The 25584-nt window shown below is 38.4% G+C and overlaps 1 protein-coding gene across 1 annotated transcript; it reads right to left on the minus strand.

Annotated features, from left to right (window-relative positions):
* Positions 1–1098: 1098 nt before the first annotated feature.
* On the minus strand, positions 1099–24210 carry MTTP (microsomal triglyceride transfer protein). The gene is made up of 18 exons (XM_053461563.1): positions 24004–24210; positions 19604–19791; positions 19214–19351; positions 15098–15205; positions 14521–14637; positions 12965–13104; positions 12580–12730; positions 12271–12428; positions 11558–11726; positions 11168–11275; positions 10067–10279; positions 8294–8505; positions 6916–7013; positions 6376–6497; positions 5753–5980; positions 4901–5025; positions 3591–3761; positions 1099–2086 (listed from the first exon to the last, which is right to left on the minus strand). Exons 1-18 carry the CDS (start codon positions 24065–24067, stop codon positions 1918–1920), a joined length of 2679 nt encoding a protein of 892 aa, XP_053317538.1. The 5' UTR covers positions 24068–24210; the 3' UTR covers positions 1099–1917.
* Positions 24211–25584: the final 1374 nt, after the last annotated feature.

The following is a 25584-nucleotide window of genomic DNA, read 5'->3' on the forward strand; positions in this document are numbered from 1 at the left end:
TGTCAAATGGTATAGTAGGCATATCATGGCTTGACTCTTGATAGGCTGCACTGTATGTTCTCTTTGTTCTGCCATTTGAATAACTAAAACCACCCAGAAGCTAATAACCACTAATGAAACTGAGTGGTTATATCTAATTGTTAAGTTGGGTTATTTGATAGGAGATAGTGTTAGGGTTAATGTAAAGTGTTTGTGTAGGAGGTTAGGTGTTGGTTGTTGGGTTAGTATTGGGTGTTGGGTTAGTGTTAGGTGTAACTTTGCAACATAATGTAACTATTGCTCCACATACCCCTATATTATCTTATTTTGTGTATTGCTCTGATATGTGGACACACTGTACTTGTACTTGTAGGACCGTGTCTTTCACTAGTTTGTTTTTTGTACTTGCCTTTACGATGGGAGGGTGCATGCAATCACATGGCTGGTTTGTTAGGCTTCCTGTACACATTTTCTCTGTGTATTCACTGGGTGAGTATTGCCATTTGATCTTCCTACCATGGCAAAAGGGGTTATGTCTTGCTTTTTTTTTTTAAGTCTGCTAAGTCCCTTTTTGAATATACACGGTACATATAAAAGAGTCATGTTCTATATCTTATGTATCTTCAATACCCTCCCAAGAAAATGTTTATACTCTGCTGTATTTAGTAATGACACTGTAGACTGATGATTATCTGAAACTTGAGGTGAATGTCTTCCATGTTTGTGCTGCCAAGAGTACAGAGAGGGCAAGTGGCACATCAAGAAACTTAATCATTTCATGTACAAGTTCTGAGATTGCCTTTAGAGATGCTAGGAAGTAAGTTCAGACAAAGGGTAAGTGGTGCAGAGTGAGATGCATGGGCTAGGAATACAGCTACAGTATACTGAATATAAGACAAGATTAATATTTAAGAATATTTAAGGTCTTTACAGTAAGAAAAAAATTACAGATGGCCCAAATGGCTCTTTTCTGCTATTTTAAAATTTTCAAAGACTATAGGAAGGCTCTCTCTCTCATACAACACATTTGACTTCTCAGATATAACCCAAGGGCAAAAACTATTATAGTACTATGTTAAGAAAACAGATACATATAGTTCTCTGATTAAGACTCAGACACGTCTTTCATATACATGTTTATTTTCAAGTTCACTGTTCAAACAACTTTTGACAATGCAAGAGATCGATCCAGAACAGTCTTTAAAATAGGCATCTGTCTTAAAACATTTCACAGGGTCATTGGAACAATTTTCTTAATGAAGGGTGGTTGGGATCGGGGTCACTAGTCGCAATAAGGGGTGAACAGTGTGCATAGTGTCTAATTCTCACTAGAGGTCAGACATCATTGCAGGACTAGCAGGGGTGATAATGAAGGAGCATTCGTAGTGGAGATTCTAAGATTTAAGGTTGACTTATTTACCCAGAGTATAGATAGACAGACACATGAAAACTATTATGGTGGTTTGGATAAGCACAGAACTTAACGTTATATACACACTTTGCAAGATGTATTTCCAATATTTTTCCAAGTATGGGAAGCAGTTGTTCACTAGATCTTCAAAAGCTAAAATGTTAAGAAAACTGTTCAGTAAATAAGTTGGGCTGTCTGAATGTAAAAAACTGTGTACATTTTAGGGTTACTTTAATTCAAACATAAGTCTTATACCAAAAAATAAAATAAAGTAACGTTTCTAGTGGCTGGTGGATATACATAACACTTGCTTTTCAAACCATTGCAGGAGGCCCTGCACCGATAAGCTAAAAAATAACTAAATCAATACATTACTAGTGCATTAGTTGTCAACTTCTTTTTAGAGAAGAACGCTTTGTAAATGGTTTAAATACATGTAAATATGTAAACTTTATGCAAGTACTAAACCCACACAGTACAGACACAATTATCCATGAGGGAGTCATGGATGAAGTATTATGGAATGTTCAGAACCAGCTGTCTGAGGAGCTGTATTGTTCTCCAAACACTTCCCTGCACATGTTGGTGTTTTCTTGATGTAAAGGGAGCTCAGAACCAGCCACGGTTTGTACTTTTCCTTTCCGGGAGATATATGACTTGCCCGATGGTAAGCTTTCATACTTGGTAATGTATCGCCTAAAAACACAAGTAGATTTCAGTAATGTTGGATGAAGCAGTAAATGATAAATACAATGAATTATAAAATGTAACAGTGACAATACTATATTTTTGGTTTAAACATTGCAGTGCATAGAGATGAACAAGGCTTTTGTCCGGAATTCTGCTGTTCAAAATCGACAAAACACTGATTGCACTCTCTAGAATTTTAAGCAAATACACAGTAGAGGTACTGCGTCGGGATGCGGGTCCTGCGAGATCCGTCAAAAAACTTGCGGGTGGTTTTTCGGGTGTTGCAGACAATGTACCTGCGGGTCCCAGTAATCCCGAGTACTCCCGCAATGCTGCCATTGCGTTGTTCGCACACAGCAGTTCTTCTCTTGTCCCACCTAGGCACCCAGCGGAGTCACGTGAATTTACATCATGTCACATGTCCGTTCCTGCTTCCCCTGGGCGGGACAAGAGAAGAGACGCTGTGTGCGAGCAACGTGAAGGCAGCTTTGAGGGAGTGCGCGATATCTGCAGTTCAGGTAAGGGAATGAATGAGTATCTGTGAATGATAAGTATCTGTGAATGAGGGAATGAATGAGTATCTGTGAATGAGAGAATTCAATTCTTCGTTATCTCTAAAATCTGTGACAGAATGTTTACAGGAGCGGGCGGGATTGGACACATGTTGAGGGAGCTGGCGGGAGTGGAACACACACGTTGCGGGAGTGGGTGGTAACGGTCAGAAATTCAGCGGGAGCGGGATTAAGAAAACAGTTCTGCGCAGGGCTCTAATACACAGTAACAGATCTGCCATTATTCATTCCCTTAAAGGTTTAACCACATAAAAACAACAAGGTTTTTAGTTCATAAGGCAACGTTGTATCGGTGCCTGCTATTGTGTTACATGACATATTTTCACTGCAAAAATGATTAATGAGGTGAATTTTTACATGATTTAATAAATATTTCTTACAGGGATTAGGCCATATTTAAGTACTAGGAACGAGGTTTGCAATGCTGTTGCGAAATTGAAAAGAGGCACCTTTAAGCTATATGAGTAATGATTAGAAACGTACAAACAAACCAAGTGATTTTTGCATTTTTATAAACAGATTATTATTCCCTAAAAGAATAACCCTGTAAGAGGGTCATCATTTCTTACATACTGTATATAAAGCTTCTGAGCTGAATGGACAAATGGAAGGATGAACCTAGCTGCAAATGTGTTCACATTGCATGTGCATTCAAAAATAACAGACCATATACATGCCCAGATACTGACACCAGAAAGTTGCTGTCGGGTAAACAGCATGGATGCATTTGTCCTTAGAAACACTCTGATTCCAGGGAGACAGCACGGTAAAACAAAACTAGGCATGAGTCACCAATGACTCAGAAGGGGGTATCTGGTTTAATAATTCAATACAATCCAATACTAGATGCTTTGGTGAACAGGTGTAATGGGTCACTACCACAGCTAAAATCAAACCTCTCTAAAATGCGCTGAATAATAGTATCCACTATTTTTTACCTGAATGGAAATGTTCCCTTATCCATCTGCATGCACACAAGAAATGGGTACGATGAAAACTTCACAGTTGTAAGAAAATCAAAGGATGACTCAGTCTCAAGTCGAGTTTCCATGCCAGCATTCACAAATCCTGAGTCAACAGTTACATTGCCTACAATCACAAGGGCCCCTCTGTAAAGACAAGGTAAAAAAACATTCCAAAAATAATCAACATATGCAGATGTATTTTTGTGGCCATTACAAGCTTTAAAACAATTAACACAGTTCAAAAACACAGTAACATATATCAAGCTGCATTCTGTATAAAGAACAGTTATGGTATCAGGTATTGTGCTTCATATAGCATTGCCTGCAACATTTCCACTACCACTTAAAAAAGAAACACAAATGAAGAATCGGGATCATGGAAACAACTTCAATGTTTTAATAGTGGTAAAAAAGCCCCACGGCTTTCTACTCTGCCCCCAGATATGCCTCATACCCCCTATTTACCACTCTGTCCACAGATATGCCTTATTCCCCCCTATTTGCCAATATTTCCCCCTGATATGTCTTATACCTCCTATATACCTCCCTACTTACAGTGCTACTCCGTCCCCCAGATTCCCCCCTATTTGCCGATATTCCCCCCTGATATGTCTTATACCTCCTATATACCTCCCTACTTACAGATGCATCCCTACACTTGTCCTCCGTGCTCCAGACACCCGTCTGTCAAGTGAGTGCAGCCCGTGGACGTCTGCACAATCCGCGCAGACAACCTCCGCTGCTACCCGGAACTTCTGCCAGGGCTTCTATGACTGAGCCCAGGAAGGTCACGTCACGCTGGTCCTCCGTCATAGAAGCCATGGCGGAAGTGTTGAGTGACAGCGGAGGTTGTCTGCACACATCGTGCAGATATTCACCGGCTGCCAAAAAGGAGGATACAGGTTTCCTGCAGTGCTGCGGGGAATCCTCCTCTCTGGCTGCTGGTGAACTTTGCTTGATGTGCATAGACAACCTCCGCTGCTGCTGGACGGTACTTCTATGGTGGAGCACCGGAAGGTCATGTCACGCAAGCGCCAGAGGAAGTGCCGGCAGTAGCGGAGGTTGTCTGTGTGCATCGATCCAGGTCCCCTGCAGCGCTGCAGGGGATCTGGATCTTAGTCTTGTGGTCCGACATCTATTTGTGGTGTGATTGTAAGACAACCTCGAATATAAGACAAGGGTTATTTTTCTGAGCATTTTTGTAACAATGTAAAAGATAACTAATTCATATATATTTAACCACTTGAATATTAACACTGATATCGTGCAGCTAAGTGCCTTACCGATTATTAACACTGGTTTTGGATTCTCTATACCACAGACTGAATTCCATTCCTCCTGAGATATCAATGGCCAATCCACCCTGGAACTCTGCACTGGCTTTTAGCCCAGACTGAAGCTGGATAGTCTAGAAGAGCGTTGCAAATGTCATTATCAACTCTCCATAGGGAGATCTGAAACATGTTTTAAACCTATTATTTCTGGATATTGCCAAGGTCACCTTACCAAACATTGCACAAATAGTTATAATATAAATAATAGTAATAATAGTAAAAACATATAAAAAATCAGTTGCGTTGCACTGAAGAAATAGTAATCTAAAGAATATTTCCCATTGTAAATTAATCTTTTATCTGGGCAGGAACGGGACCCATGGAAATACTGTCCTTTGCCTACTTCTTGCAACTAGAACTGCAAAACTGCCCTTGAAGAAATAGCTGTAGGGAAAAAAGAATGCTGATGCATATGTCACATGTACCTTTTCAGGTCACATGGCATGCAATGCTTCAGAAAATATCATGTGTAGCATGACTTCAGTAGGTGGATACTAGGAGTATCATCATTGTTTTAAAATAAACCAGTATGTCCGGCGGAAACAATTTTTAATATTATACTCTGCTCTATCTGCCACAAACCTATTCTAACAAAATAATGACGTTCTTTTTATGATACAAAGAGGATTCTAACTAAAGAACTTGGATATATATACGCTTAGAAAAATAGTATCATGCCATAAAATAAATTAAATGTTTTGCTAATAAATGCATTATATCACTTGTGTTACAATGTGTTTTAATCAGCTATGAGCAGTTGAGATCAATCTTGAAACTAAGCTTAACTTAAAAACAAATTACCTCTGAATGATCCATCAGAAGCACGAGTCCCTTCACCACACTTATAGGGTCACCCGTTGTTGATAGTATTTTGGACATTAAATCACTATATCCTTGGAAAAAGGTAACAGGCCGAAGCTGGACATCAAACAAGATGGCTGACATTGCAGCAAAGGCTTCCAGGTCTTCCTCACCCTCATCAGGAGTTGCGGCTATTAAGGATTCAAGACCCTGAGCTTCAATTACAACCTGAAAGAAGATTTCAGTAGATACCTATCATCTACATTTTACAGAGGGCATTTACTGAAGATGCACAATTCACACCCAAACCTTAGGAAACTTGTTTATATGTGTCCTTTAAGATATCATTTTCATTTAATAAACTTTCCACTCAGCTTCTGTTGAACCAGCCTGATGCGGAGCTGCAAATTCACAGTCAGCTGCTGAGGTGCTAATTTAGCATGAACTACCATGTGTCAAGCTACATCTCTTCGGGGGAAAAGTTATGCGTGTGTATAGGGCAGAGACTATTATGTGTTGGCAGTTAACCTGCAAAGTCATGCGGCTTTCAATAATACTTTTTTATCAATACACTCTTTAAAAAAAAAAAACTTGCAATTAGGTAGAATATTCATGTGAAATACCTGAATTGTGTGTAGCTGTGTGTTTTTAGAGTTAAAAAAGGTGTCCATGTTACTTCTTCTTAGGATGCCAGATCCAGAATACAGGATGTCCAGACTATAGGTAGCTGAGGAATCAGGTCTGTCTGCAAAGAGAATAAATGAGATATATACTGATATTTTAGTATACATATGGTACTATATACAGTATTAGCATTTCAGTAGACTGTCATAGCTGTTTTATAGTGGCACCTTGACCTTGCCATGCCTCCTCTATCCACACACAACCAGACAATAAGAATAATTTTGCTTACACACCAGGGTTTTCCAAAAATAACTAACCTGGTGACTAAACTGTCTCGATTTATGGGAAGACATGATGCTAAGGACCAAGTAAGTAGTACGTTTTTAAAACAAAATGGGTAAAAAAAAACCACCAGGTTATTTTGACACAGATGACTGCATGTAAACTTCCTGGCACCTCACACGGATCAGTCACCCGTAACACACGGATCAGTCATCCATAACACATAAACAGTAAGGACTATTGAAGAATATACATACGTATAACATATCCAGAGTAAGCAGAAGAAGATCCAGGCTTAGAAAAACGATCATAGTTATGAACCCACATATCTTTTAGAACTTGTCGAACGAGTTTACTGTTGAGTATAAACAAAGATGCATTAATTTATACTAGGTTGAACAGATGCTCCCATTTAATATATATGCCCATTGATGTCTCCAAAGCCTTCTTATGCCTAAACGTATATTATAATTTGGAGATAACCTAATATATGCTTTAAACTGTTTAGACACCATAAAATACATCAACTATAATCAGTCATTCTACAATATCCTCCAAAAACTTTATTTTATTGAATATTAACCTTATATACATACATACATTCATATATATACTCACTCGCATTAGCATTAGCAAGCCACTGGCTGAACAATTACTAAATTGCCTTTCTACAGTTCTGTTACTTTATTATTTGCCCTAGACAGTCACAGCACAATTCAGCCTGGGACAATATACAAAGCAAGTTTTTTTCACATAAAATGGCATGATAACTAACTGTTTGTCTATTATAGGGTGACCACACGTCCCGGATTGCCCGGGACAGTCCCGGAATGGGAGTTTAAGTCCCGTGTCCCGGGCAGCCTCAGTCCGGGACAATGCATTGTCTTGGAATTGAAGTGACGTTTTGTTTTTTTTTCACCACGGAGGAGAGAGAGGGGCGCCAATTGGTCGCTCATGAAGTTTTCAGCAACCGCTGGGCCCCCCTCCGTCTCCTCCGCAAGGCCTCTAGCTCTGTTGTTTTGCCGGCATGTCATGCTGAGCGCCAGAATATGACATCATATTCCGGCACTCAGCAGTGAAGCAGGGAAACAGAGGCCTCGCGCTCCCTCCGCAGGACTTCTGGAAGATAAGTGAACGACAAAGGGGGGGGAGGGGGTAGATAATGAGAAGGGAGGGAGAGGGGGGTAGATAATGAGAAGGGAGGGAGAGGGGGGTAGATTATGAGAGGAGAGGGGGGTAGGTTATGAGAAGAGAGGGGGGGTAGATTATGAGAGGAGAGGGGGTAGATTATGAGAGGGGAGGGGGTAGATTATGAGAAAGGAGGGAGAGGGGGGTAGATAGTGAGAAGGGAAAGGGGGTAGATAGTGAGAAAGGGGTAAATTGGGTGATTCGTACAAAGTCCCTAAAACGAGGCCTGACCCCCCATGGATCAGATGATAAAGCAAAAAGCTCTGAATTTTCATCCAAAATTCATGGATCCACATTTACTCTCACTTACCAAAATTTGGTAAATTTACAATTTGTACGAATCAGAATGCACAAGTCTAATCTATATACACTTTCAGGAAGTCAAAAACAAATCAGTAAAGTCATATGAAGGATATGTATATGTGTATACACATAGAAATTACATACCTGGCAGGCATCTGGAACTGAACAATGTCTTGGAACACAGATAGCATATATTTATTCATTTCTAGAGGGAGTTCCCCAATAGAAAGAAGCAGGTTTTTAACCTCCATGTAGGAAGGGTTATTGTTCAATATTATAGATGCAGCAGATGTTCTGGCTGTCTTTTCATGGATTTTAACATTCTGGTGATAGATTCTGTTCATAGTTTTCTTCACCTAGTTTGGGAACCCATAAATGTACAGATTAGATAATGTCCGAGTGGCATAATCAGTCTCTGCGATATTTTCAGCAACAGATGAAATGTTACAGGATAGGTCCTTAAGTAATGTTAAATGGTAAAACTAGTTAGTTTATTAAAACTTAAGAAAATATCTGAAAGTATCATAGCGTCAACAGTAAAGGAATCACTGGCATGCATTCTAGCCATTGTGAAGATTAGTACATGTGAATTTTTAATCTTGGAATTTTCTTATATTGACTATGACATTTTGTGGAAGACTGTCAAATATTTGCAGTGTACAAACTCTGCCCTTAGACAAGTCCTGACGAGTATTATTCTGTACAAAACTATGACGCTTGGCATTTTGCACAGATGGCTATAATTTATGTTTTTGGTTGCTCTCCAGTTGACATTGACGTCCAACTCCAAAGATAATCATCCAGTACCTTAAAAGAAAAACCTGTCCATGGCACGCTGAACATATTGAGAGTTATAGTTTCTCAACAGCTGGTGTTAGTCTATGGCATACCTGCCAACAGTCCCAAATTTCCTGGGACAGTCTCGGTTGTTTTGGGTCCTGTCAAATTCGGGTCTGCCCGCGCATAAAAATACATTACACTGTGCACAGGGAGCATTGTGTTTTAACTATGATTATATAAGACACACACAGTCTAACCACTTGTAAATGAGCGCCAAACTACCCAGTATCTGTACTGGGTAGTAGAGCCCTGCGCGGGACTACTTTTTTAATCCCGCTCCCGCCCGCTCCCGCCCGCTCCCGCCCGCTCCCGCGGTTTTTAATCCCGCTCCCGCCCGCTCCCGCAATGTGGGTGTTCCGCTCCCGCCCCTTTTGTGGCCAATCCCGCCCGCTCCCGCCACATTTGTGGCCAATCATGCCCGCCTCCTTACCTGATTTCCCGCACAGTCCCGCGCGGCTGCCCTCGAGTTGTTCCCTCACGGCGTCTCTACTCTTGCTCCGCCCAGGAACAAGGCGGAGTCACAGGAAGTGACGTCACATCACGTGACTCCGTTTTGTTCCTGGGCGGAGCAAGCTAGGACACACTGTAAGGGAGCAGCAAGAAGGCAGCCTTGCGGGACTGCGCGGGATTACCGGGACCCGCAGGTACAGTGCCTGACCGCCCGCTCCCGCCCGCAGCCCCAGCAAGACCGCCCGCGCCCGCAAGTTTTTTGGCGGGTCCCGCCTCCCAGTGCAGTCCTCTACTGGGTAGCCTAAGCTCAATGCTGCAGGGTCACGCAGAGTATGTGGCTCCGCCCCTTTAGGTCCCACCCCCTTTGTTCCGGGATCCAGGCAGAAAATGTTGGTGAGTATGCCATAGCTGCATAATTCTAATTACAGATTTTAAAGTAAAGGTAACCCCTTTAAAATAAAACATTCCCCAATGTGTGTGTGTGTGTGTGTGTTTGTGTATATATATATATATATATATATATATTTACTAAAAATATCATTATGTACAAGTAAAAACAAGCCATCACATAACATATCATTGGCCAGCCTATGAGTAGAATGCCCATGCACTAATTAACCCTGTTACCTCCTCAGTGATGAATGCTGGATCATATTTCTTGACAGCACTGATAGCAATGCTGCTGACAGGCCCCTCCCCGGACTCCGAATATTTTAGCAGCAATGGAATTCCTTCCGGCAGATTGGCATTTTTCAAGGCCAAAAGATATGTCTTAACATCAGAAGGCTTTTTGGCATTCTGTAAACCTTCTAAGATGATTTTCTTTGCTTCCACAACAGACTGTAACACAACGAAAATCAACTATTTCAAAAAAACTGTTTTAAATCAGTAATTCATAGATTAATGAAACACTTGCGTGATTTGTTTAAGGACAGCATTCATACCGCTAAACCAAGGACTGAATAAGGTTTGAGGATTTTACAGCGGGTAAAAATAGGCAGGCTATATGAGCTGAAAGATTCTGATCTGCTGTCAAATTATACATTTCTGAAATTTTCGGGAAGACTATTTTATTGTTTTTTTTCCTCAGAAGTGGTAGAGGCGAATACATTGTGGGAATTTAAACATGAATGGGATTGTTGTATGGCTATCCAAAATCTAACACAAGACCAAGGATTGAATAAAGTCTGTGTCCTTACATCAGGAAAAATGGGCAGACTAGATGTGCCGTCAAATTCTATGTTTTCTGTTTTATTTTTTACAATGTGATGTGTTTTGTATTCCGATTCATGCAAATATATTAGGTCCAGGTCAATGTTTGTTTTATTACATTTCATTGTGAATTTATGAATTAAAAAAAATGTACTGATGTTTATATCAATTCCAGTTCTGTTATTAGTACTACTCAGCGCTGACACTCATAGTGCGTTCTATATTTCTTCAGCTTTGGGAACAGCTTTAGCTGGTGTTAACAACAGTTTATTAGATTTTCTGTTAATCTTATTTCTTTCTCTCTGTGCTATCCCTTCCTGGTGCAGATCTATACTCGATTTCTCATAGATAAAAACCATGTCAATGTTTAACAATAATATCTTTTTTGTATCTTTAGTGGTCATTTTGGTAGTTCATCTATAATATGAAATTGCATGGAATTAAGTGCAAAATCAAACATCACTAGATACACAGAAAGATACACAACAAGATACACAACAAGAAAACAAAACTTACCGGTAGGTCACACTTTCCATCTTTACACAGTTTCTTGATAAGGGCACCCACAATTATGACCACAGTTTCCCTAATTTCATAATTTGCAATTTTTTCTTTATTTTTGTCCTGCAGACATAAAAATAATTTCTTAGTCAACTATGTATAATAAAAACACTGGTGGAGCTTTAATGTGCAAAGAATATTAAGCTGATATTCTATTAAGCTACTATCATGAAAGCCTTAATTTCATAGGTATGGCTGAACAGAGATAACACTGTTTAGCTGTACCCTTATGTACTTCATGTACATTCATCTATAACTTTGAAAGTGAAGTAGTTACTTCTTTTGTAAAAAGAAAACCTACAAATTTCAATGAATCTAGTGAAAGTAATCTGATGTGAAACTTACAAGCAGGGCTCTCAACATTATCTCATTGGGATGGGAAGCCAGACCACAGGCATACAAGAACCTCTCTTGCAATAAGAATTGGCTTCCGTTGTTGAAGTCCAAATACTCCAGCATAGCTTCCAATGAGTCAGGTGTCTGAGCAAAAGTCACGGCATCAACCAGCTGAGGGCTGTCAGAGAGAAGGTGGATAAGCAGTTGTCATTTGTCTGCTGTAAGGTTAATTATTTCAGGTAGCTGGAATCTGAGACTGAGTTTTTCTTGGTTATATGCTATGATAGTAGACAGAAAAATAATCTTCAAATATATCCACCGAAACAGTGCTACCTTCTACTCAATCAAATATGTCTACTTTATTACAGAAATTTTTACATACTCTACATCTTTATTATATAATTATCATAAATGACCAAATTTAAAGGGCTATAATGCCCATTTTAGCAACACCAACAATGTGCCCTATTACCCAGTAGCAAAGCTAGGGAAACAGAAGGTTTCATAGAGAACCCTGCCAAGAATAGACAGAATTTTGTTATGGACATTTGACATCTTCTGCTTCCACAAGCCAAGGACATTTCTACCATCTCTGAACATTCTGATGTTGCCTTTGATTATTATAAAGATCATTGATGTTAGCTTTTGATGGAGTAACGATTCTGGTCAGATAAGCCATATCGTTAATTAAACAAACTGTTGGTATATTAACATGTACTCACAGAACATCTTTCTCTTCAGACTTGAGAAGCTTCAGAATGTCAGATTTATTTGCTCTACGTAGGCTATGAATGAGGGCTAGGAAGTTACGGCCTGCACCACTTTTTGACAGGTTTTTGGGTAGCAGATCTTTGCGAATGGCTTTCCAGTCCTGTAACAGCTGAAATGTAACCACATTCAAACTATTAATAAGTAATATCTACATCCACCAAACCAAAGCTGTAACATACATAAGAATATTGGAACATCCTTGTTATTCTTCCAGTATGTTCAGAATTTTGGGGACAAAGTCAATTGTATTGAATACTTACTGTTGGACAACTTTTGCACTCTGACTTTAGCTGATCTGCCACTAGGGTAAAAGCCACATACTTTGAGTCAATGCCTTTGATTACTGATGCCATTTGCTTCCCTGCTGCTTCTTTGGGTCCAGATCTAACGGTTTTCAGTTGGAGTTTTTGCCTGTTTAAAGAAAAAAAACCAAATATAAATAAAATTCTAACAAAAAAGAAACACATTTTTTGAAAATCAGAATATCCATAATAATATTAAATATTTTTGTTTTACAAACCGACCACCATCTTTAAGGAACCTAGGTTTCAGTTTTATCAGAAAAAAATATAACTGTTATTCTAACAGAATTTGAATATCACAATTAGACCATCCACTCTATCATTGTTACAAAAGTACACTTACTTGCAAACAATTTTAGCTGCAATGTCTTGGTAAGCATTGAGTGTCAAGACATGATTTTCTTCTGCCAGAACTGATTTAATATTATCATCCTCAATAACATAAATTGTACTAGATGTTCCTTTAGTAGAAACTCCCAGGACCTGTTAAGTAAAGAGGACTATTATGTTTCTGGTTCCTTACAGCTCAAGAATGTTATTACTTTCTCTTAACTATGCTTATACATGAATCAAGTCAGAATTATGGAGATTTGAAATAAAAAGACAATGAGACAATGGTGCTGTTAAAGCGACAGTCTAATGTTCCATACAGCTTTACAACGCAAACATAGCAAATAACTTAGCTTTATCTTTAGCACAAAAATGTTAATGTAATTTATATAGGTTATATGGACAAAAGCATTGGGATCACCTGACCATTACACCCACAGGGACTTTTATGACATTGCATACTAAGTACATATACATGTAGTTGCCCCCTCCCCCCTTGCAGCTATAACAGCTTCCACTCTTCTGTGCTTTTGTGGCAATTTTTTCCCCATAAATCCAGTAGAGCATTTGTGAGGTCAGGCACCCCTTACAAACAATTACTGCAGCATTTTGGACATGAAAAAACTGCAATACTGCACTTTTAGTGCAGTATTCCTGCACATTTACTGCAGTTTTACTGCATTTGTACTTCACTGTACTGCAGTTTTACTGCACATTTACCGCACTTTTTTTTTTATATTGCAAACCTACAGTTGTACTTCAATGTACTGTAGCTTTATTGCATTTGTACTTCCGTACAAAAATAACTACAGTAAAACTGCAGTACAGTGAAGTACAAATGCAGTAAAACTGCAGTAAATGTGCAGGAATACTGCAGTAAAAGTGCAGTATTGCAGTTTTTTCATGTCCAAAAAACTGCAGTATTACTTCAGAAAAACTGCAGTAATTTTTTCGTAAGGGACTGATGTTGGACGAGAAGGTCTGGCTCCCAATCTCTGTTCATGTTCATCCCAAAGGTGTTCAATGGGATTGAGGTCAGGGCTCTGTGGGGGACAGTCAAGTTCTTCCACACCAAACTCATCCAATCATGTCTTCATGAATCTTGCTTTGTCGTGCTGGGATGGAAAAGGTCCTTCCCCAAACTGTTCCCAGAAAGGTGGAAGCATAGTATTGTCCAAAATGCCCTGATATGTCCCCTTCAGCATACAAAGACAGTTTGGACAATGCTATGTTTCCAACTTTTAGGTTTTAGGACATTTTCTTTATGACATGGTAGGATGTTTCGTTACTTAAAAGAGTTCTTAACAAATTGAGCAAATTAAACAGCTTTCCTCTGCCTGAATAATAAATGTAATAATATTGCCTTTAGGGTAAAATATAGTTAATCAAAAATGTGATCTTGATATGTTTAATGTAAAATGATCAGCTCAAGAGTCAGTTCAACTCTGCCTCTACTTAATATACCACTAGAAAGCCATTCTGGTGCCACTTTTGTTCTCCACTGGATATGCTGAAATAGGCCTTGTGTTATATAATATTGAGTTATTATAAAAATGTATCAGACCCTACCTTGCTGAAACTTGTGAACCCTGTTTTTTTAATTTTGCAGCTTTCGAGGTCCTTGATTTTGTTAATCTGGTTCTGTTGTGTCTTGTAGATAACTTTACAGGAGCCAGAAACATCATCCTACAAATGATGAAATAGTATTATAATATTTACAAACATATTTAATCACCTTATACTTCCAAAACAGAATATGTAACATTACGTACGCAGATATAACCTAATTATGTTGTCCTCTACTTCATGGCTTTGTTTAAGAATCATAGAATCTTTGGTAGAGTCCCTTAATGCATACCAAGTGTATAAATGTGTGGTGGCTAAAATAATTAAGTCATTTATCTGTTCTGAAACAGGTGTTGTCCTACTTGTCTAAACTCCTAAGACCTGAGGTTTGTTTCCATCCCACCACTCTAAATTAGTGAATGTCTTCATCCTAGTTTGTGTTTGACAGATGCCCACAGACCCTCACACAAACTAACTTTTGTTCTACATCAGGTTCTTTGATTACTCAACCAGCTCCCTGCTGAGAAACAAGCCACCACTTGAGCTAACTGCCCACACGTCATATGACAAACAATATTACCTCATTGACAGAACCAGAGTTAAATTGTATCTGGAAGAGGCTAGCAAGACCTCTCTTGATATTTGTTAGGATGATGGGCTCATTCTGGTACGAGTAAAAGCTTTTCACCTAAGGAAACAAAAAAACATTTGGTAACCAATGATACAAAACAGAAAAAATACATGAGCAGCACCACCATGGCTATTATTATAGTTATCTCTAATTATGCATAGGGCTACGCCAGACGTTATCTAGATCAGTGTTCTTCAAACTTTTGTTTCTCATAACCTAACGCATTAATATCAATTCACTAACAAGTGTTGGTAACATTTGGCCCACGAGCCAGCAAACCTAAGTGGCCAAGTACTATATCCACTTCTGTAAACTTTTAGTCTAAGCAAACATGATTGATTTGTTTGCCATGTTTATTGAGGACCTGGCTGCCAAACTGGGTTCATCCCTCTGACATTAGAACAGTTTATAGAGAGATATCCATTATTAGTGTTGGTAACACAATTCCGCCATTAGTGTAAACACCTGTTACAGCAAGTTTTACAGATCGCTGTTCAGTAAAACGTACCTGATTTATTATCACAGGTCTATGAAACGAATAAATTAGTGATGTGATTAAAGGTCACTTCCAGCCAATAGGCTGAAGACACATGTAAAATGCACCTTTTGACATATCTGTAGGTGAATTGTATTTTGCCCATCTTTATAGTGGGGATTCAATTTATTGGAGAAGAGCAAAGAAATACTGCCAAAGAGCAGTTTCATATTTCCAGTTTCTTATCTTCTATGTGTAGTTGTGCACAAAGTTGGTTTTTCAGGTCAAACTTATTAACATAAACCTTTACATTTATAAGGTATGATATTTGACAAATAATCCTCTTAGTGTGACACAAAATCACCTATTAAAAAGGTATGTTTTTTTTCTGTAAAAAAAAGGAGGTAATCTCCAAAAATGTTTCAGAGCTCCATTCACTGCAGCCAGGTAGTTGCTATAACTGGATACACAACAGATTATATAAATGTAAATATAAAATAATAAAAAAATTAAAAAGTAACAAGCTAATTCACTGTTAATGTGAATTAATGTGAATGTGAATGAATGTGTCATTTAAGACTATTTTTTTTTTTGCATGTTCTCATATGATACTCGTAGGTGTGTGTTGGGTCAGGCTAAGGGGCAACTGCCCCTGGGCTGGCGTGCTGTGGTAGTTGAATGTTGATTAGGGTCATTTAACGTGACAGTATGTGGCTTAGCAGTAGTAGAGTGGCAGCCTTCATTGCCAAGCACTCTAAGAGAGGTGCCAGCCTTCCGTCATTCTGAAATCTCCTTTGTAAGCTTGCAGATGATTTGAGTGTTTTTCAAATTCAAAGTTCAATTGATTTCATTTAAGAAACATGATGTGAGGTTAGATTGGGATAACACAAAGTCTAATTCTTGGATTAGCGTGTAGTAGCATACAGTCCTTAGTCATCAATAACTTGCAAATATGAGCGCCCATTCATGGGCTAAATGCACTAAAAGGTGATACACTGAAGATAAAGTGAACACAGCACAAGGCGTGATATCTGCAACGATAAAGGAACATTCCATGCTGCAAATAGCTAGGGAAATATATGCCACATTACCATCCTGCAATGGCTGTATGGTTGTTATTGAAGTTACAATGGTGCATAATTCATGCATAGTTTTTTAATGCATCTCGTAGTCCACTTTACATTATGTCCAGTATGCTTTTCCCCATAAAAGTGATGCACGTTATTTGAGTTAAAAAGTTATACTTCTGTCTCATTTAACTCCTCCCCCAGATGCCTCTACTGAAAGCAGGAAGCAGACGTGAGTATGCATCTTGCACATGCTCAGTAGATCCCCGTTTCTAATCAACAGAAGCTGACCCTTTTAAATCAAATCAACAAGAATAGCAAAAGTCAATCACATAGAGGCTACCTGAACACAACCAGGGGAGGGGGAAATTGAGACAGAATCTAATTTTCTCATTGCAAAAATGGAATCATTGCACCGATTTGCATGCAGTAGAAAATATTGGACTCAAAATTGACTCCAACATACATTTCAAAAAATAACAATATAACTTTGAGGACTAGACTGTTCATTTAATTAATGATCAAGCATGTGCTGCTGAATGCCTTGCCTCCTGACCTTAGTGTTGTTAGTTGATAGATCTCATATTATCAGTGGAATCGAACAGAGACGAAAAAGGGACGCTTGTAATCTTTAGGCATGTCTATCACGTTTTAGATAATCTCTTAGATTAAAACAATGAAAAAACGTGTGTGTCAGAAACAGGTAGGGGTGACAGCCCTAAGGTTCAAGTGTGCTGAACTAGACACGTTTCGAAACAAGTCATGCTTGATCATTCTAGGTTGACACACCAGTTCATTCTAGGGACAGGCAAGCATTGCAGCTAAATGACAAATGAGTATCTTTTTGCCTATTGCTTGGGTAGAGATTAAAATGCTAGAAATTAGGGCACATGGGTAACCACAGCGTATGCGGGACAGCTAATGCAATGCTGGATCATGGCATACAAAAAGGAGAAGAGGTGCAATTTGTTTTAGAACATCACAGCTGGTTGCCAACACCAAACAATACAGATGACATAACCAGCGTCGTCTTGTATTTAAGCATGATGAATGCTGACATTTTACAACTTTCACGGAACCTTTCAATGCGAAGATACACATGCTGGACTTCATAAGCATATGTTGAATTGAAATGCACAATACCTGCTAAACATACAATGCCATATGGAAAATGAAATATTAAATCATATTTAATAATAATAAATAGTGCAATAAAACACATGTATGAACAGAAATTAAAAACACACATTTTGTTTTTTCTAACAGATATTGCTGGGCAGAACTACTACCTAACTAGTTGAATGTTGAAGTGACACAAATAGCGATTCGTGATAAATATCAGCTCTAGTGACACGTTGTTTCACTCGGGTCAGTTTATGCCTCTCATTTATCTTTAGGTGTTTGTCACTGTTACAAAGTGCAGTTTTGATATCTTTGGAGTTTTTCATAGCGTCAGATTGAAATAAAGATGCAAAGTCCTTAAAGTGTAACAAACCCATGGCAACAGAGAATACTTAGGACAAAGACTACACAGCTGAGGACACGTCATTCAATCGAGCTGTCAAATGTTGAGCAATTTCTACAACCACTGGCCAAACTGTTGACTTAATGCACAAACGTATTGGTTTAGTTAAGAGAAACTACAGAAAATAGCCTCGATTTTCAACAAAACTGACCTGACCGATAATGGGGTGTACCGTATACAGTATATCGGAACTCGTTGTTATGAACTGCTATGTTTGGTTATACAAAGACCCTGACATAGTGAGCCTATATTTAACTTAAATGGTCCTTAAAAACTGAAACTTTTTTTTCAGAACCTTTGATGAATGGTGTAATTCAGAATGGTATAATTATGTAAGAATAAACATCAAAGTGAGGAAGAAGAATACAGTATGTTCTGAGCAAGATCACTATAGTAGCCCCTAGACCCCTCTCCCTCAAGCATGAATAAGCCCAGGGTATGATCAGCATTGGGGGACGCCACATATAGCTATGCAAGGGCTGCCACACAATATTCCACTTTAAGACAACCACATTAAGCCCAGACTTGATCTGTGTTGCCACCCAACGAAGTGAGATGAGGAACACTGCATATTTGTTTTAATACAAAATTGCCATTTTTAAGAAAAAAAGCCATTTTGTAATCAGAATATAAAAGTAATATGCCATACATATTTAGAATCAAATGCCTTTAAAATTGCTGGCTACATTCAACACTGGCTGTTATAACTCTCTCAAGACTGTAAGCTTGCAAGCAGGGCTCTCTTTGTCTTAGTCTGTCAATTTTACTCATGTCATACCCCTTGAATATATGTATTGTAAGAAGCGTTGCATATATTGTTGGCACTATAGAAATAAAAGATAATAATAATAATAATAATAGTTCCCATGATCTACCTTTTCAAACTACTTTACACGCCTTCAGGAATGGAAACCCTGGGTTGCATTTGACTGTGAGATTGTTGACCAATGCTTTGCACTGCCCACCCGAGTGTTCAACAAGATAGCTTTTGTTCTTACCTTTCCGAGACTCCATTGTATAAGGACTGGTCTCTGTAGAATGAATAAATCGCTTTCCCCAAGTATTTTTGCAGCACCCGTGAAGATATTCTTGCCTTGTGGGCGGTCACTTACACTTTCAACTTTAATATTTTTCATCTGAAATGCAAGGAGAAAATAGTTTGACAGACGTGAACTCATTATTGTTTAAGACTTTCTTTTACAGGCAGTCCTCAGACATGCAAGTACCTTGTGATTCACACACATGGATCTTCAATCTACATCATCAATGTATTTAATTGTGCTTATTTACATATCTATCATAAAATGCCACAACTTTGGCTATCCCTAATGTAGGCCTGTACACCAAACTCATTCCTGCTCCAACATTACGTCAAGTTGTAACCTTACTTGAATTTTGATGAGCTGATCATCTTTGTTGCTTGGATTCCTCCATACTAAGTTGACATCCACATCAGAGGAAATTTTGTAGCCAACACTGTCCTGAATTGATCCTCTGGGTCTATCAATGAGCACCTCAGTTGTGTAGAAATATTGATACAACTTGTCATTGTCAAGCTTCGGACCAGCTGGTTGTACTGTTTTAAAAGTAAAAATAGAAATACAATAATAAATTATTGATATTGTGGGAAAAAGATCATTTTTTGTACACTGGCGGGTTAAGTAGATGCATGTTAACTCAGAACACCTGTTGAAAAAGCTTACGGGTAATGTTTACCGATCGCCAATCACCAAAATATTCATGGGCTATAATTAAATCATGTCACTCTATCCTACAGATCATCTCAATGCATACATAAGCAAGTGTCAGTGTCTATTCAAAGTATGCATTTCTCCCCGCTGCTAAGCATGCATTGATCAAACAAATAAATAATTCGATGCCAGGCCTGTTGACAGTGGAGGTTTAACTAATAAATTATTATTGTTTATATTTATGTTTGCTTAGAATTAGATTTTGCTAATCAAGACTAATGAAATATTAGAGAACTGGGTGCCTAGATAAATGCAAATAACTATAGACAGAAATACTGTACATACACACACATTCATACGTACTCTGTAATGTATATATTGGTCTCTAATACACATTAAGATCTGTATCAAGGCAACAGTGGTGCCACAACAGGGTGTACCTCTTAGGACCATTGTCTGTGGTGGTCCACTGCGAGGTGGTTTATCAGTCACATCACCCATGTTGCAGGAGAGATGTGCTTTCATAACCAAACACTCTCTGTGCCTCTGCTAATGGGGAGCAGGAGACGATGGAACTGTAAATGTACAGACCTAACACACTGGACCACAAATGATGGACCACCCCAAGATTGCCTTTCTACCCCTGTGCTGGAAGTATGAGTGAGGGGACTGGAGTAAGGCGCTGTTGCATGGGGCCCACAATTGCCTTGACCTCCATAGGATGCTCTTCATAATTAAATTAGAGAGGAGAACACCCAAATCACCAGGACCCAAAGGGTCTCAACTGCAGTGGGGCATGCGCTTCATATCACATGTCACCTAGAACTGGCCCTACCATTTAGCCATTGAGCTGGTAGGAGTCACTTCCATGGTTTATTACTATGTTAGCCAGTACGTTCATGCAGGAGGTGTATGCCAGAAACACATTTCACCTACAGATCTAAAATTAGAGCACATCAGAGCGCATTCATTAAATAGCACCAGTTAAAGGCCTTCCTGTAAATATTGTTCATCAACTACAATTCTCTGCTACCTGCCATTCAGCCACGGCACTAAAAAATATTCTTATTCATGTTATTTCACAAACTATAGCATTACTGTTACATAGTAACATATTTGTGAGAATAAGGTAATAGAATAAGCAAGGTGAGAGTAAATGTTATGAAAGAATACGCTGTATACTAAGTGGGTGAGTGTTAGGAGGTGAGACATCTGCTATAAATTATATGAAATGTTGATTTTGGCATTCGATGTCATTTACAACAAGGCCAATTCGAGTAAAGATGAAGAGAGCTTCATTCTGAGAAGCTTCCCACACTGTACACCCGCTGTTTCATGCCTGTCAGTACAGGAGACTGTATCACAGGACTAGAACAGCTGTTGATGTAGGATATGGAATATGAAACAGTGCAGGGCTCTGCGTTCTAAAATAGATTTACTTTTAAGAATAAACTACATCCAACCCATAGACATATTGAATGTGTCAAAATAATGACAGATAGTATGCTATGTGGAGTTGTGAGAATAAAAAAGAAACTACAAATAAGTGACATATTTGGATTTGTAGACAAAATGCCGCATACTGCCAATGCAAGATATATCGCAAAATTAACAAAAAGCCACAAATTTTAAGGAATAGGATGACCACATCTTCTAATTCATATTATTTCTTAAATCTGGCAATGTAATCTTGGTTGTAAACAGCAAGACTAGCAAGAGGAGAGAATAACAGCAGGCCAATGCTGGTCAAGATTCCAGAATCAAAATCATAAATGGCAGGGTAGGAGATCTAGTGAATCTCAAATTGACATTAACCCCTTAAGGACAATGGGCGGTCCCTAAACCCATTGAAAACAATGCATTTTGAACAGGCTTTGTCATTAAGGGGTTAAATGCTGAGGAATAATTTTATAACACACTGCTGAGCCTACATATGAAATAATAGCTATTTAAGCAACTAACTGATTTAACATTTGGTTGATTGATCTGTTTTGCTCCTCCACTGTTAATTTATTTCAATCAAATAATCTGAACCTTCTGTTGCATATCCTATGTTAAAAGCAACAGCAAGCAGTAGGTATCTAGATGATTGTATGGGCTTCCAATTATGGTTGACAAATATGTTTGTAGTTGCTGCTTAGGGAACATAACATATAGTTTCCTAGCAGTGTTGTGGGTGGTGGTAATTTCCAGTTGGACCATAGTAGGTTTATGTCTTGATTACTTCTAGAAATAAGTATGCAGGAGAAGAACACACAACACTTATCATCATCAACCACATCTGAAGACTAGTACTGTATATCTCAAAATCTACTTGAGGAATCTATGGAGGAAAATGAGGACACCATGGAGAAAATGTATAAAGGATGAATTGTCTCCTTAGAAATTTTAAGTAATAAACAGGCTGAAAATGTCAATCTATGTTTTTAGATAGGCGGAGGAGAAGCTTGTTAGTATAATATGTATTAATATATATTTGTTGAAAGCTACACTTATCCATATTGAATTATAGGCTGAATCATTTAAAATCAACTGAGACAAATACTTGGATTTATAGGTAAAAGGTTTACAAAGGTAAAAAAAAATGGGCTTCCTAATTTCATTATATTGGCCTACAATTTCTTCACCTAGTACAAAAAAGGCCAACCTTTGCTTCTGTGTCATTCTGATTTCCATCTTTATAGTATCTAATTTGTAGTGTTGCACTCAGCAATTTAGGCACAAAAGATATGTAGGTGACTTAGAGCTGGCTTTGGGTCAAATGGAATTTGATAATAAAATATGTGCCCACTGCTGCTCGTAAATTGTTCTTTAGCCAACACAAGTATTTTAATGGTCTAATTGTCAGCCCTCAGGCACCTAATAGTTTAATATTTCTATTACCTACGTCTGGTTGCTTTCACATGTTTTGCACTTTTACATTTATTGACTGCTATTGTGCAGGGCTACAGTCCCTTTGCCAAAATAGAGGGTGAGGGGTTATAGGCATATCGTCGGATCTGGATTTTATTTTTTCGTTTCTTATGGGTAATGAGAGTTGGGTAACATCTGCTTCAGTGATCTTAACTTGTTTTTTTTTGTATATTTTATAATTAGTCATGAGGGAAAAAGCTAGGGTAACAGACTGGATAGATGAAGTCTACAATGGCAAAGAAGAAGAACTGGTTCCTGTTGGACCCATTGAGTGATTAGGCTCTATGGTGTGCCACTGATCAATGTGCTGGTTGAGGAGTTCGGAAATCTCCTAACCATCTCGTTTACACTACGGGGTTCTATGCCTAGCTTAAACAGGCTCTATAGTATCTTTGCCCAGCATAGCGTTTCCTTTATAGGTGGAGCCCAGGGATATTACATCATGTTCTTGGGCTTAGAAAAGAGGATGGCAGCTCAGGAGGTAGGTCCAGGCAGCTGCATGGGACTTAGGAAACAATGGCAATAAACATTTCCCAGCTGTTATGATCCTGACCACTTGCATTAAACCACGGACGTAAGTGGCATGGCCATGTAATCAGTATCTAAACAAGGGAATATTTATAGTCTGCTCCTTAGCTGTTATGGATAGACCCCATATGCTCTTGATTCTTGTCTGTAAAAACCTAGATTTAGAACAGCAATCACAGATACTTTTACATGCCACAGTTAAAGCCATTGTTAATACTCTTAAGTCTTTTTTGTGTCTCCCCCCCTCCCCATAATGTTCCAAACTTTTCAAGCAGTTGCCCTAATGGCCAGAATCCCTCTAATGTAGGTACCTTTATTTAAGCAGACACTTCATGTGAAAAAAAGCATAATTTAGGAGCAACCTCAGCATAGGCACCCTGAGTGAAACATGTAGAATTCCCTATTGTGCCTACACTATAGGTGCAACATAGTAACATGTTTTAAAGCAACAGGAGAACTAAAAGAAAACAAGCCAGACAAGGAAGGCGATCTTAATGTAACTATTAAACAGTACGTAAATTACATGCCAGAAGACCCTCCTATCTGTCAGTCTCCATTATCTATAGACTACTTTGATAGCACACAACACATGTGCACCACAACAAAGCCGATGAGCTCAAACATTTCTGTATTCATTGAAATGATTGTATGCTTACCTTTTATTGTGGCCGAGAAGGTGGAAAGAATACAAAAGAAAAATAACAAAGTTAAGGATACCATTTTTTTCTTTTCCCAGGTCACAAGGCAGTATGTTTCATGTGCACCAAAAACATCAAACACTAAGTAGGAGACATATGTGATGTGTCCCAGTAAAACACAAAGTGAAGAAAGCTCCCTATACAAGATTATGTTTATCTAGATATAGTAAAGGTCAGATTCCAAACTCCATGTGCCGGTTACATTGACTAAAGGTCTTTTAGTTAATAATTACCAATGATTACATTTTAGATGGTATCCTCATTATTTAAACTATTGCCCTTTCTTCCATTGTGTTTTTTTTAATGTTGGTTTCACTAGTTAGGATTAATGATAAGGTTGTAAGTAAGTGTAGTGATATTCCTGGAATTCCTGGACAGTGGGATCTTGTTGTGTTTAACTACAGTTATTTGTAAACCATATGTTTTGCTTACGAAACATTATTTGATACTACAGTTCATGGGCCTACACGCAAAAAACATGGATGCTCACAATTTCAGTCAGAGTTTATTTTATTTTGATATGCAAACACTTGGCTGTTCTTGGCATCAGGAATCTATCTATCTGCTGCCATAAAATACAAGTAAGGAGGCGGAAGGCCCTTTGGAATTTTTTGTTGAATCATTGATTAGAGATAGATAGAAATGGGCTTTGCAGAAGACATAGGAAATCAGAGATACAATAAGGGATTTCATTCAGGTTTACTGGAAACGGACAAGTGGTGAAGGAGATAAATGCGGATGGAATAGATCATTTTACTATGTAACAAATACAAAAAACTTTCCACTTTGTGTTTAGGTTCCATGAGAGAGATTGAATACCTCTTGCCAAAGGTACCATCTTCCTTGGTGGTTTGATTTTGGACTTTGGTGGTACTGGGTATGTTTCTTCTTCTTCCTTGTGTTAATTATTGTTCCTGGCTCTTCCTTCACTTTGTCTATTATATGAAAACTTGAACGTTATTTCCTATGTTAACACTTCATGATGTTTATTCTGACGTACACTTCTTATGTACATTGTTATCAAAGTTTACAATTAAATGTCTTATGTTTTACTGTATCCTTGTGCCATAAATAAGAATGTAAAAACTAAGTATTCCTTCTGATAAATATATCCTAACTTTTTGGCGAATATGATTTTCTACCAGTCTTACAAAGTTGGGTTATTAAGTTTTTTTCCCATAAAATGCCACGACATAGAGCCTCACAGAGGAAAAATAATCTCTTGACTGTAAACCAAAACTCTACTAGTTGTGGATGGGTCCACTTTAAATTGACTGCGCAAAGTGGTTCGGTATTAAATAAGTCTTGAACCATACCTAAGGCATTGCAAGGACATTTTAGGTTTTGAGTATGTCTGGCAGGTCCTGCCATTGGCTAAGCCACATTGATACTCAGCAGATTCATTTCTGTTTGCGTGAGCAGAGTTCAAATGTCATCCCAGGGCAAGTACAGTTTTCCATGTTATGCATAATACATTTTCTATAATAAGGTTTCCTGGGTACAAGGTTCTACAATTCCAATGTACATCAAGTGCTGTTG

This window comes from Spea bombifrons, chromosome 1, assembly GCF_027358695.1.
Source record: "Spea bombifrons isolate aSpeBom1 chromosome 1, aSpeBom1.2.pri, whole genome shotgun sequence".
Lineage (NCBI taxonomy): Eukaryota > Metazoa > Chordata > Amphibia > Anura > Pelobatidae > Spea > Spea bombifrons.

Coding starts and splice junctions, on each gene's coding strand:
- MTTP (XM_053461563.1), bottom strand. CDS start 24,067: ATGGTATCCTTAACTTTGTTATTTTTCTTTTGTATTCTTTCCACCTTC. Junction 10,280..11,167: donor ATGGAAAGTGTGACCTACCG/GTAAGTTTTGTT, acceptor GTTGTGTTACAG/TCTGTTGTGGAAGCAAAGAA. Junction 5,981..6,375: donor CACAGCTACACACAATTCAG/GTATTTCACATG, acceptor ATCTTCTTTCAG/GTTGTAATTGAAGCTCAGGG.